This window comes from Babylonia areolata, chromosome 24, assembly GCF_041734735.1.
Source record: "Babylonia areolata isolate BAREFJ2019XMU chromosome 24, ASM4173473v1, whole genome shotgun sequence".
Taxonomy (NCBI): Eukaryota; Metazoa; Mollusca; class Gastropoda; order Neogastropoda; family Buccinidae; genus Babylonia; species Babylonia areolata.
In genome coordinates this window covers 131,774-145,902 of record NC_134899.1, presented here as the reverse complement: position 1 = coordinate 145,902, position 14,129 = coordinate 131,774, and the positions used below count along the sequence as shown (strand labels likewise).

The following is a 14,129-nucleotide window of genomic DNA, read 5'->3' as shown; positions in this document are numbered from 1 at the left end:
GGATATAAACTGGCCTAGGCCAAACATTACCCCGGGTAAGATGTAGCCCAGGCCAGTTCTTACGGGGGTAAACTCTGGCCTAGGCCAGTTCTTACGGGGGTAAACTCTGGCCTAGGCCAGTTCTTACGGGAATAAGATCTGGCCAGGGTAAGATCTGGCCTGTTACAACGGCTTAACCCGGACATCCCTGACAGCGCCGTTCAACCACCAGGCTTCACTGTACACAGAGCTGACCTCCATGCTGACTCAGGTAAGCAAAGGGGCGGCAGTGTGTGTTTCTTCATGGACACATCCTAGTGCTCCGATGTCAAAGTGCTATCACGTGCCTGCTTCCCTGACGTGGAGTTCCTAACCATCCAGTGCCGACCCTTCTACCTCCCACGTGAAATTCCTTCAGTGACGCTGATCGCTGTGTACATCCATCCCACAGCGAACTGCTCCACTGCACTTGGTCTGCTGGCAGACGAAATTAGCAAGTGCGAGAACAGTTGGACCGACTCCAACGTCATCGTTGCTGGTGATTTCAACAAAGTCAGCCTCAAGAAAGAAATGCCTAAACTGTACCAGCAAGTGGACTGTCCAACACGTGGTGACAAGACCCTGGACCACTGCTTCACCTCCATCAAGAAGGCGTACCACTCGATCCGCCGTGCGCCTTTGGGACAGTCTGGTCACAGCATGATGTACCTGGTGCCGGTCTACAAACAAAAACTGAAAGCTGAAAAACCAGTCGTGAAAACTGAAACAATGGTCGGCCCCTGCCTTGGAGACCTTGCAGGACTGTTTCGAATGTACAGACTGGAATGTTTTTAAAGACTCTGCTGGGGACTTAAACGAATATATATATATATATATATATATATATATACCAGCACAGTGTGTGGTTACATTTCTTTCTGTGAAAGTGTGTGCATCCCATCAAATACTATCAAATTATTTTCAAACAACAAAATTTGGTGTAACAGGGCTGTCAGGCAAAAATTAAAGGAAAAAGAGGGAGATTTTCGCGAAACTGATGATAGAATAGTCCTCGATAAGGCAAAAAAGAAGCGTTGAAAAATCATTAAGAAGGCAAAGTTTTTATATAGGAACAGAACATCACTGATTATAAAATGACCCACCAGACAGTCGACAGCACTGACAGAACTCTTCCAGACAAACTCAACACATTCTACTCCAGATTCGATAAACCATTGTCTACTTCTGACGTGGTTGCACCCAGAATCCCCCCCCCCCCCTTCCCGCCTTTTATAGTCCAAGAGAGTGAAGTCAGACGCCACTTCAGTCGTCTGAAAATAAGAAAAGCCGCTGGCCCTGACAACACCTCACCAGGCCTTTTGAGGAAGTGTGCAGTCCAACTATCTAGTGTCTTCACTGAGATATTTAACATGTCCCTTCAGCCTTGTGTGGTGCCACACTGCTTTAAGAAATCAACAGTCATTCCTGTTCCCAAAAAAGCACAGCCTAGTTGTTTTAATTATTACCGTCCTGTAGCCTTAACATCAGTCGTAATGAAAACATTTGAACGCTTGATTCTACAATTCCTAAAAACCTGCATTCCTCCATCTTTTGATCACTTTCAGTTCGCGAAAACAGCTAACAGATCAGTTGAAGATGCCATTTGCATAGGTCTCTTCCATGTCCTCAGACATCTCGAAAATCCTAACAGCTATGCCAGGATCCTTTTCATTGACTACAGCTCTGCGTTCAACCCAACAGTACCATCAAAACTATATTTAAACTGAAAGACCTCTTGCTGCCTAAATCAATTTGTGCATGGATCCTACATATTCTAAGATGCAGACCGCAAGTTGTTAAAGTTGGTGACCTCAACTCCTCCACATGCATTCTCAACATAGGCACCCCACAGGGATGTGTTCTATCCCCATTGTTGTACTCACTATTCACACATGACTGTGCAACTCAAAATGAATGTAACACAATGGTCAAGTCTGCTGACGAGAGAGGGCTATTTACGAACAGTGGTGAGTCAAAATATAGGGAAGAATTACTAGAACTTTTCAGTTGCTGTGATCAAAACAACTTAGAACTCAACGTATCAAAAACAAAAGAATTAATTTTAGATTACAGGAAGACCAGATCTGACCCCTCACTACTTTTCATTAAAGACAAGCAAGTAGAGATCATCAGCGATTTTAAATTTCTCGAACTGATCATTTCCAACGATTTGAAATGGGAGAAAAATATGGAAAATATTGTTAGGAAAGCACAACAGCGCCTGTACTTTCTTCAGCGCCTCAGAAAGTTCGGAATTAAAAAAAGAAATCATGGTTGATTTCTACCGAACAGTCATTGAAAGTGTGCTAACCTTCGCTATTACTGTTTGGTACGGAAACATTTCCAAGGCCCCTTACAGAATCGTAAAAACTGCCACCAAAGTTACCGGTTACCTTCTCTGGAATACATATTATTATAAGCAGCTACTCTAAAAAGCAAAATCAAGCAGCCAGGACGAATCACATCCAGCTTTTGAGATTTTCGAGATGCTCCCCTCTGGTCGACGGTACAGAAGTATAAGGACGAAAACCAATCGCTTCGCCAACAGCCTTTTCCCCCAAAACAGTCAATGCTTTGTCCTCGAACAAACCCAGTATGATAAATAGAATTGTGCAATCAACAATCATCAACCTGAAGATCTAAACATTCAGCCCCATCCACATGTAATATGCGGCTTCTTTTCAAATGTGTGTGTGTGTGTATATATATATATATATATATATATATATATATATATATGTGTGTGTGTGTGTGTGTGTGTGTGTGTGTGTGTGTGTGTGTGTGTGTAGTGCGTGCATGTGTGAGTATGCACAAGTTTTTATATTGATATGCACTTATATGTGTCCTAATTTCTACTGTATCTGTGTTTGTGTATGATTTTCGATATATGCTCGTACCTTGTTATGTACTATGATACCCCTGAGAAATTGTCCTCGTTCTTGCAAGAAACATCTGAATGCTTCCTGGACATTAAAAACTGGATGAATCTAAATAAGTTACAATTGAACACAGACAAAACCGAAGCAATGAAATATCTATCCACGACAGCAACATCTAGACTTGTCGTTTCTCTCATTCTCTCTCGCCTTGACCGCTGTAACTCCCTATTGTCTGGTTTGCCTGCTTCATCCATTCAGTCCCTTCAGCGCATACAAAACTCTGCTGCCCGACTCGTCCTCAAAAAGAAAAGATCTGAGCACATCACTCCTATTTTGCAGCATCTCCATTGGTTCCCTGTCTCACACAGAATAAAGTAAAAGATCAGCACTCTATGTTATAAATGTATTCACAAGTTATAAATCTGCCCCTTCCTATCTTTGTGGCTGCCTTCACCCCTACACTCCATCTCGCTCTCTACGATCGGCTTCGGATCCACTCTGTTTACACATACCCAGATTCAAACACTCGACTGTTGGCCGCCGTTCCTTCTCTGTCTGTGGACCTTGTATTGGGAATGAACTTCCTCTTTCGCTGCGTCAAGTCTCCGCGCTCAGCTCTTTCAAGTCTGGCCTTAAAACCCACCTCTTCACAAGATAGTCTCCCTCCCCAACCTCTTCCTTGTCTTCAGTTTCTTCAGTTTTAGAGTTATGCATGCGTTTGAATGACTGGTGTGAAAGCGCTTAGATTTGTCTCTGCACAAGATTCAGCGCTATATAAATACCATTATTATTATTATTATTGATGGAGTCTCCCGTCGGTCCGACGGATGAGTAGGCAGGCAGGCTTATCTGTCGGTGTGTGTCCTCATATGGGAGAAGAGGCCGATTCTGGATGCGCAGCACTTCCCATGGGTGTTGCAAGGGAAAACATCTCCAGAAGTTGAGCCCTGCTTCCTTCGCTCACGCTTCTCCTTAATGGCCAGCGTTTCTCTTGTTTTCAAACGTCTTTGTGCCACTAGAGCACAGCATCCTCCAGCGAGAGCGGTCAAGGGCATCAGTTTCCCAGGAAGCGATGTCTATGTCACATGATTTGAGGTTTGTCTTCAAGGCGTCCTTGAAGCACTTGCAGGGTCTTCCAAGTTTGCGGTAGCCCTCCTTCAGCTGGCCATACAAAAGCATCTTCAGGATCTTGCTGTCGGTCATGCGGACAACGTGTCCTGTCCAGCGTAGCTGGCACTGGATCAGCAGGCTTTCCATGCTTGGCAGGCCGCTCCTCTCTAGGACCTGGAAGTTGGAGACCCTGTCTTGCCACTTTATGCCGAGGATCTTTCGTAGGCATCTCTGGTGAAACTGCTCAAGTTGTTGAATGTGACGGCGATACGTCGTCCATATTTCACAGCAGTACAACAAGGTGGTCAGCACAACAGCTCTGTAGGTTTTGATTTTGGTGCTGAGCCTAATGCCTTTGTTGTTCCACAGCCTGCTGTTGAGTCTGCCAAAGGCGGAGCTGGCCTTGGCAATGCGCAGCATCACTTCTGCATCAATGGCTCCGTTGCTGCATAGGGTGCTGCCCAGGTAGCAAAACTTGTCGACTGACTTGATCTCTGTGTCATCGATCTTGATTGCAGGTGGGGGGGGGGGGAGGCACTGGCGTTCTGGCAGACTCGGTCTTGCTGAGGCTGATGGTGAGTCCAAAGCGCCTGCAGGAGGTTGAGAACCTGTCCATAATGAACTGAATGTCCTCATGGGTGTGTGCAGCAAGCGCGCAGTCATCAGCGAAGAGGAACTCTCTCAACAGTGCCTCAAACACGCTGGACCTGGCGTGGAGTCGCCGCAAGATGAAAAGTTTGCCATCTGTGCGAAACTGAATGTAGATGCCCCGGTCACAGTCTTGGAAGGCGTCAATCAGCACGGCAGAGAAGAGAATGGAGAACAGTGTGGGTGCCAGGACGCAGCCCTGCTTCACTCCATTTACCACAGGGAATGGATCCGACATGTCAGTATTTTCCAGTACTCTCGCCTGCATGCCATCGTGGAATGACGCAATCAGCTAGATTAGGCTCTCTGGGCAGCCGAACTTTAGGAGGGTCTTCCACAGACCACGGCGGTTCACCGTGTCGAAGGCCTTAGTCAGGTCTACAAAGACCATGTAGGAGCTCCTTGTTCTGCTCACGGCACTTCTCTTGCATCTGGCGTACGGCAAACACCATGTCACATGTTCCCCTGCGTGAGCGGAAGCCGCACTGTGCTTCAGGGATGACTGTGTTGGAGACATGGTCAACCAGTCTGTTCAGTATGATGCGGGCGAAGATCTTGCCGGCGATGCAGAGGAGAGAGATTCCACGGTGGTTATCGCAGGATGTTTCGTCTCCCTTCCGTTTGTAGAGGTGGACAACTGAAGCATCCTTGAAATCCTTGGGGATCTCCCCTCTCTCCCAGATAGACTGGAACAGGGCGGTCAGCTTGTCTGTCAGCACCTCGCCTCCATACTTGTAGATGTCAGCCTGGATTCCATCCGCTCCTGGTGCTTTTCCTGATGTTGTCAGCTTCAGGGCCTTATTATTATTATTATTACACGTCTTTGGCGATTAAAAGAAAACGATCTGTGTCCATAGGTCTTATTTCTGACGTCAGGTATACTGAGAAGTCGAGTATCAGAGGAAGAACGGAGCTGGCGAGACTGACTATAGATATGGAGGAGTTCAGAAAGATACTTGGGGCCAGATCCGTTGACTTCAGAAAGGGTCAGAGTGGATAGCTTATAGTCTATTCGATCAGAAACAGGCAACCAGTGGAGAGACTGAAGGAAAGGAGAAACATGGTCAAATTTAGAAGCTCTGCAAATGAGTCAGCGTTATTCTGAATTCGTTGGAGTCTGTCTAACAGGTATTTGGGAAGGCCGGCCAAAAGAGAGTTGCAGTAATCCAATCTTGAGTGAACCAGAGTGCATACAAGTGTCTTGGTTGCATCGGTTTGTGAGATAGTGGCGGACAGAACTGATTCTATGCAGTTCCACGTAGGCAACTTTACAGATATTGGAAATGTGCTGTTGGAAGGAAAGAGACTGGTCTAGGATTACACCAAGACTGCGAGCAGAAGGAGAAAGTGAAACAGGTGTGCTATTGATCAGAACAGAGTCAGGAAAGGAAGGATGTTGACGAAACTTCTTTGGACAGGCTATCATAAATTCAGTCTTATCATCATTTAGTTGCGGCTTATTGAGAGTCATCCAGTCCTTTAGGCCAGCAATGCACTCCTGTGTTTGAGTCACCAGTGTATCAAATTCAGCTATGGAAACTGACTGATAAAGGTGTGTCATCAGCAAAGCTCTCAATCAACATCGCATGATGACTGATGACATCCTACACAGAAGCCGCATACAACACGAAAAGAACAGGACCTAGGACGGACCCCTGTGGGACATCATATTATTTTAAGGCAGATCGTCTAGAGTATCTACCATTTACACACACTTTCTGTGTACGATCTGACAGGTAAGACGTGATCCATGCTAGTGCAGTGTCACGAATACCAAAGGAAATTTTAAGTCTGTTCAAGAGGATAGAATGGTCGATAGTGTCAAAAGCTGCTGACAAGTCTAAGAGAGCGAGAACAGATATCTTATCCTCATCAAATCCAGAAAGCAAATCATTCACTATTCTAAGAAGGACCGTTTCGCAACTATGACCACGTCTATAGGCTGACTGGTGAGAATTAAGTAAACTATTTTGTTCCAGCTGAGACAATATGATCTTTACTCGCAGTTTTGATAAAAATGACAGATTTGAGACAGGTCGATAATTTTTCATACAGATATGATCCAAAGATGGTTTCTTGATGAGTTGACGTACAACAGCAGATTTGAAGCTTTCATGGAAACAACCAGACAGTAAGGAAGAATTGATGACATGAATCATTTGTGGCAGCAGAACATCAATACATTCAACCAACAAAGTAAACAGGACAGGGTAAAGCTCACAGGATTTCGGACAAGCGCTCAGACACACTTTCTTCACAAAATCATCAGTAATGAAGTGACCCTGACAATGAAGTTACTATAACAATGATGAAGTGATGTGACCATGACAATGATTAAGTGACCCTGTAGTGACCTTGACAATGATGAACTGACAATGATGAAGTGAACCTGACAATGATGACGCGGTCCTGACAATGATGAAGAGAAGTGACTCTGACCTAGATGGAGTGACCCTGACAATGATGAAGTGACCCTGACTATGATGAAGTGTAGCTGACAATGATGACGTGAACTGACCCTGACAATGATGAAGTGATGCTGACAATGATGAAGTGTCGCTGACAACGATGAAATGACCCTGACTATGATGACGTGAAGTGACCCTGACAATGATGAAGTCAACTGACCCTGACAATGGTGAAATGAAGTGACTCTGACAGTGATGAAGTGATGCTGATTATGATGAAGTGATGAAGTGACCCATACAATGATGAAATGACCCCGACAATGATAAAGTGACGCTGACAATGATGAAGTGATGAAGTGACCCTGACAATGATGAAATGATGAAGTGATCATGACAATGATGAAATGATGAAGTGAACCTGACAATGATGAAATGATGAAGTGATCCTAACAATGATGGAGTGATCCTGACAATGATGAAATGATGAAGTGATCCTAACAATGATGAAGTGACCCTGACAATGATGAAGTGACCCTGACAATGATGAAGTGACCCTGACAATGATGAAATGATGAAGTGATCATGACAATGATGAAATGATGAAGTGACCCTGACAATGATGAAATAAAGTGACGCTGACACTGATGAAGTGACCCTGACAATGATGAAATAAAGTGACGCTGACACTGATTAAGTGACCCTTACAATGATGAAATAAATAAAGTGACCCTGACAATGACGTGAAATGACCATGACAATGAGGAATTGAAGTGACCCTGACAATAACGAAGTGACCCTGACAATAACGAAGTCATCCTGACAATGATAAGTGGCACTGACATTAAAGTGACCTTGACAATGATGACGTGATATTGATGAAGTGATCCTGACAATGACGAAATGATGAAGAAACCCTGACAATGATGACGTGAAGTAACCCTGACAATGAACAAGTGACCCTGACAATAATGAAATAAATGAAGTGACCCTGGCAATGATGACGTGAAGTGATCCTGTCAATGATGAAGTGATCCTGTCAATGATGAAGTGAAGTGACCCTGACAATGATGAAATGACACTGACAATGATGACGTGAAGTGACCCTGACAATCATGAAATAAATGAAGTGACCTTGACAATAATGAAGTGAAGTGATAGTGTCAATGATGAAGTAACCTTGAGAATGATAAGTAACCCTGACAATGATAAAATGAAGTGACCCTGACAATGATGAAGGCAAGTGATCCTGACAATGATGAAGTGACCTTGACAATGATGAAATGGTGAACTAGCCCTGGCAATGATGAAATAAATAAACCGACCCTGACAATGACTAAATGATGAAGTGATCCTGAGAATCATAAAGTGACCCTGACAATGTTGACGTGAAGTAAACCTGACAATGATGAAGTGACCCTGACAATGATGAAGTGACGCCGACAATGATGAAGTGACCCTGACAATGATGAAGTGACGCCGACAATGATGAAGTGACCCTGACAATGATGAAAAGAAGTGACCCTGACAATGATGAAGTGACTCTGACAAAGATGAAGTGACCCTGACAATGATGACGTGAAGTGACCCTGATAATGATGAAGTGACCATGACAATGATGAAGTGACCCTGACAATGATGAAGAAACCCTAACAATGATGACGTGAAGTGACCCTGACAATGATGACGTGAAGTGACCCTGATAATGATGAAATGACCATGACAATGATGACGTGAAGTGTTCCTGACAATGATGAAGTGACACTGACAATGATGAAGTGACCCTGACAATGATGAAGTGACCCTGACAATGATGAAGTCAGCTGACCCTGACAATGATGAAGTGACCCTGACAATAATCAAGTGACCCTCACAATGATGAAGAGAAGTGACCCTGACAATGATGAAGTGAACTGACCCTGACAATGTTGAAGTGACTCTGACATTGATGAAGTGACTCTGACATTGATGAAGTGACCCTGACAGTGATGAAGTCACAATGATGATGTGACACCAACAATGATGAAGTGAACTGACCCTGAGAATGATGAAGTCAAGTGACCCTGGCAATGATGAAGTGACCCTGACAATGATGAAGTAAACTGACCCTGACAATGATGAAGTGACCCCGACAATGATGAAGTGAAGTGATCCTGACACTGTTGAAGTCAAGTGACCCTGACAATGATCACGTGAAGTGACCCTGACAATGATGAAGTGATCCTGGCAATGATAAAGTGAAGTGACCCTGACAATGATGAAGTGACAATGATGACGTGAAGTGTCCCAGACAATGATGAAGTGCAGTGACCCTGACAATGATGAAGTAACAATGATGAAGTGCAGTGACCCTGACAATGATGAAGTGCAGTGACCCTGACAGTGATGAAGTGCAGTGACCCTGACAATGATGAAGTAACAATGATGACGTGAAGTGACCCTGACAATGATGAAGTGCAGTGACCCTGACAATGATGAAGTAACAATGATGACGTGAAGTGACCCTGACAATGATGAAGTAACAATGATGACGTGAAGTTACCCTGACAATGATGAAGTGCAGTGACCCTGACAATGATGAAGTAACAATGATGACGTGACGTGACCCTGACAATGATGAAGTGCAGTGACCCTGACAATGATGAAGTAACAATGATGACGTGAAGTGACCCTGACAATGATGAAGTGCAGTGACCCTGACAATGATGAAGTAACAATGATGACGTGAAGTGACCCTGACAATGATGAAGTGCAGTGACCCTGACAATGACGAAGTAACAATGATGACGTGACGTGACCCAGACAATGATGAAGTGCAGTGACCCTGACAATGAAGTGCAGTGACCCTGACAATGATCACGTGAAGTGACCCTGACAATGATCACGTGAAGTGACCCTGACAATGACGAAGTCAATGACCCTGACAATGATGAAATGAATTGACCCTGACAATGATGAAGTGATGCTGACAATGATGAAGTGATGCTGACAATGATGAAGTGATGCTAATAATAATGAAGAGACGATCATAATGATGCAGTGCAGTGACCTTGACAACGATGAAGTGATCCTGACAATAATGAAGTGACCCTGACAATGATGAAGTGACCCTGACAATGACGAAGTGACACTGACAATGATGAAGTGAAATGACCCTGACAATGATGAAGTGACCCTGACAATGATGAACTGATCCTGACAATGATGAAGTGACCCTGACAATGATGAAGTGATCCTGACAATGATGAAGTGAAATGACCCTGACAATGATGAAGTGATCCTGACAATGACGAAGTGACCCTGACAATGATGAAGTGACCCTGGCAATGATGAAGTGACCCTGACAATGATGAAGTGATCCTGACAATGACGAAGTGAACTGACCCTGACAATGATGAACTGACCCTGACAATGATGAAGTGACCCTGACAATGATGAAGTGAACTGACCCTGACAATGATGAAGTGAACTGACAATGATGAAGTGACACTGACAATGATGAAGTGATCCTGACAATGATGAAGTGATCCTGACAATGATGAAGTGAACTGACCCTGACAATGATGAAGTGAACTGACAATGATGAAGTGACACTGACAATGATGAAGTGATCCTGACAATGATGAAGTGATCCTGACAATGATGAAGTGAACTGACCCTGACAATGATGAAGTGAACTGACAATGATGAAGTGAACTGACCCTGACAATGATGAAGTGAACTGACCCTGACAATGATGAAGTGATCCTGACAATGATGAAGTGAACTGACCCTGACAATGATGAAGTGAACTGACAATGATGAAGTGAACTGACCCTGACAATGATGAAGTGAACTGACAATGATGAAGTGACCCTGACAATGATGAAGTGAACTGACCCTGACAATGATGAAGTGAACTGACAATGATGAAGTGACCCTGACAATGATGAAGTGATCCTGACATTGATGAAGTGACCCTGACAATGATGAAGTGAACTGACCCTGACAATGATGACGTGATCCTGACAATGATAAAGTGAAGTGACCATAACAATGATGAAGTGAAGTCACCGTGACAGTGGTGAAGTGACCCTAACAATGATGAAGTGACAATGATGACGTGAAGTGACCCTGCTCAATGATGAAGTGACAATGATGACGTGAAGTGACCCTAACAATGATGAAGTGACAATGATGACGTGAAGTGACCATGCACAATGATGAAGTGACAATGATGACGTGAAGTGACCCTAACAATGATGAAGTGACAATGATGACGTGGAGTGATCCTGACAATGATGAAGTGACAATGATGACGTGAAGTGACCCTAACAATGATGAAGTGACAATGATGACGTGAAGTGACCATGCACAATGATGAAGTGACAATGATGACGTGAAGTGACCCTAACAATGATGAAGTGACAATGATGACGTGGAGTTATCCTGACAATGATGAAGTGACAATGATGACGTGGAGAGACCCTGACAATGATGAAGTGACCAAGATGACGTGAAATGCGTCGATGTGTGTGTTTGGGGGTCACCTTGCCGGACGACTTGATGCCCTTCCAGATGCAGAAGTAGACCAGCCCCCAGGCCAGCAGCAGGCACAACGCCAGGTCCCACTTCACTGTGCCCGGCACGTCCACCCCGCTACTCAGGCCCAGCACCTTCCGCCTGCACACACACACACACACACACACACACACATGCACACATGCACACACACACACACATGCACACACACTCACACACACACACACACATGCACACACACACACACACACACACACATGCACACACACTCACACACAGACACACACACACACACACACACACACACACACACACACACACACACACTTACTCCCAGAAAACCAGCACCTACTTCCATAAAACCGACACCTAACAGCTAAAACGTACTCTCTGAAAACCGGAACCTGCTCCCTGATAACTGAAAACCTACTTGCAGAAAAACGGTATCTTGAAAACCGGAATCAACTCCCAGAAAATCGAAACGGACTGCCAGAAAACCAAAACCTACTCCTAGTACAGTGGTAACGACTCGCATTAAACCTATACCATTTCCCATAAAACCGATACCTACCCCGATAAAACTGATACGTACTCTCAGAAAGCAGGTGTTTCTTCTCAGAAAATCCGTATACAGCCAGAAAACTGATAACTAAACATTCTGACACCTGCTGCACAATAACTTGTACAAGCTCCCAGAAAAAAACCGGGGCCCACTCATCAAAATGACAACTGCTCCCAAATAAACAACACTTACTCCCGAAAAACATAGCCTGCTCCCAAATAAACACCACTTACTCCCGAAAAACATAGCCTACTCCCAAATAAACAACACTTACTCCCGAAAAACAGCCTGCTCCCAGAAAACTGAAGTCCGCAAAACAACAACAAATTCTGATCCTTGCCCTCTTTCTCTTTTCCTCTATCTCTCCTCAACCCCTCATCCCGTTCTTGTTTATATACTTTCTTATTTTCATTTATTTTATTGTATTTATCTATTTATATATCCATTGCTTTGTTGTAGTTTTTTTTTTTTTGCTTGTGTGTGTGTGTGTGTGTGTGTGTGTGTGTGTGTGTGTGTGTGTGTGTGTGTGTTTTATGTTGTTGGTTGGATTTTTGTTTTTGGTTTGTTTGTTTGTTTGTTGTTCGGTCTTTTTGTGTGTGTGGTTGTTTTTGTTTGTTTTTTGTTTGTTTGTTTTGTTTTTTTGTTTTTTTTAATAATTTATTTTATTTTATTCTATTTTCATTTTTATCTAGTTTTATTTTTTACTATAATTATATTGAACATTTCTTTCACTTATTTTTTATTTCACTTACTTGTTCACACATCTATAGCAGTCTTCCAGTTCATATTTTTTTCCTTCACACACTCACACACAGTTCTACTCATCCTTCTTGGTCTTTTTATGTGTCCCTTCCTGTGACTTTCCTTTCCTGAACTTTACTCTCTCCATCTCTGTCTGTATCTTTCTGTCACTCACTCATTTTAATTTGCCTGAAGAAGAGCCTGTGGCTCGATACGTCGCCTCTTTTATCCCATGTCAGTCGACTTTTACCAAGATTCTTTTAGTCTACCTCTTACTACTTCCAGAAAACCAGTACCTACTCCCAAAAAACCAGTGCCTACTCCCAGAAACTGGATAGCTACTCCCAGATAACCGATAACTACTTCCAGAAAACCAGTACCTACTCCCAGAAAACGCAGCTACTCTCAGAAATATGGTAGCTACTCCCACATAACCGATAACTACTTCAAGAAAACCCGTACCTACTAAACAAAAAACAGTACCTACTCCAAGAAAACTGGTAACAACTCCCATATAACAGATAACAACTTCCAGAAAATCAGTACCTACTAAACAAAAAAGAGTACCTACTCCAAGAAAACTGGTAACAACTCCCATATAACAGATAACTACTTCAAGAAAACCCGTACCTACTAAACAAAAAACAGTACCTACTCCAAGAAAACTGGTAACAACTCCCATATAACAGATAACAACTTCCAGAAAACCAGTACCTACCAAACAATAAACAGAACCTACTCCAAGAAAACAGTACCTACTCCCAGAAAACTGGTAGCTACTCCCATATAACCGATAACCACTACCAGAAAACCAGTACCTGCTCCAAGAAAACTGGTAGCTACTCCCATACAACATATAACTACTTCCAGAAAACCAGTACCTGCTCCAAGAAAACTGGTAGCTACTCCCATATAACCGATAACTACTTCCAGAAAACCAGTACCTGCTCCAAGAAAACTGGTAGCTACTCCCATATAACCGATAACCACTTCCAGAAAACCAGTACCTGCTCCAAGAAAACTGGTAGCTTCTCCCATACAACCGATAACCACTTCCAGAAAACCAGTACCTGCTCCAAGAAAACTGGTAGCTACTCCCATATAACCGATAACCACTACCAGAAAACCAGTACCTGCTCCAAGAAAACTGGTAGCTAATCCCATACAACCGATAACTACTTCCAGAAAACCAGTACCTGCTCCAAGAAAACTGGTAGCTACTCCCATACAACAAACTACTACCAG

The 14,129-nt window shown here is 43.6% G+C and overlaps 1 protein-coding gene across 2 annotated transcripts in view; it reads right to left on the bottom strand.

Moving 5' to 3' along the window:
- Window positions 1-14,129, bottom strand: part of LOC143299013 (sodium- and chloride-dependent taurine transporter-like) — a 160,138-nt gene that overhangs the window by 85,981 nt on the left and 60,028 nt on the right. For both annotated transcript variants that reach the window (XM_076612086.1, XM_076612085.1), the window contains one exon: window positions 11,590-11,722. In XM_076612086.1, coding sequence (XP_076468201.1) covers window positions 11,590-11,722 — 133 coding nt within the window. The remainder of the gene's footprint in view (window positions 1-11,589; window positions 11,723-14,129) is intronic.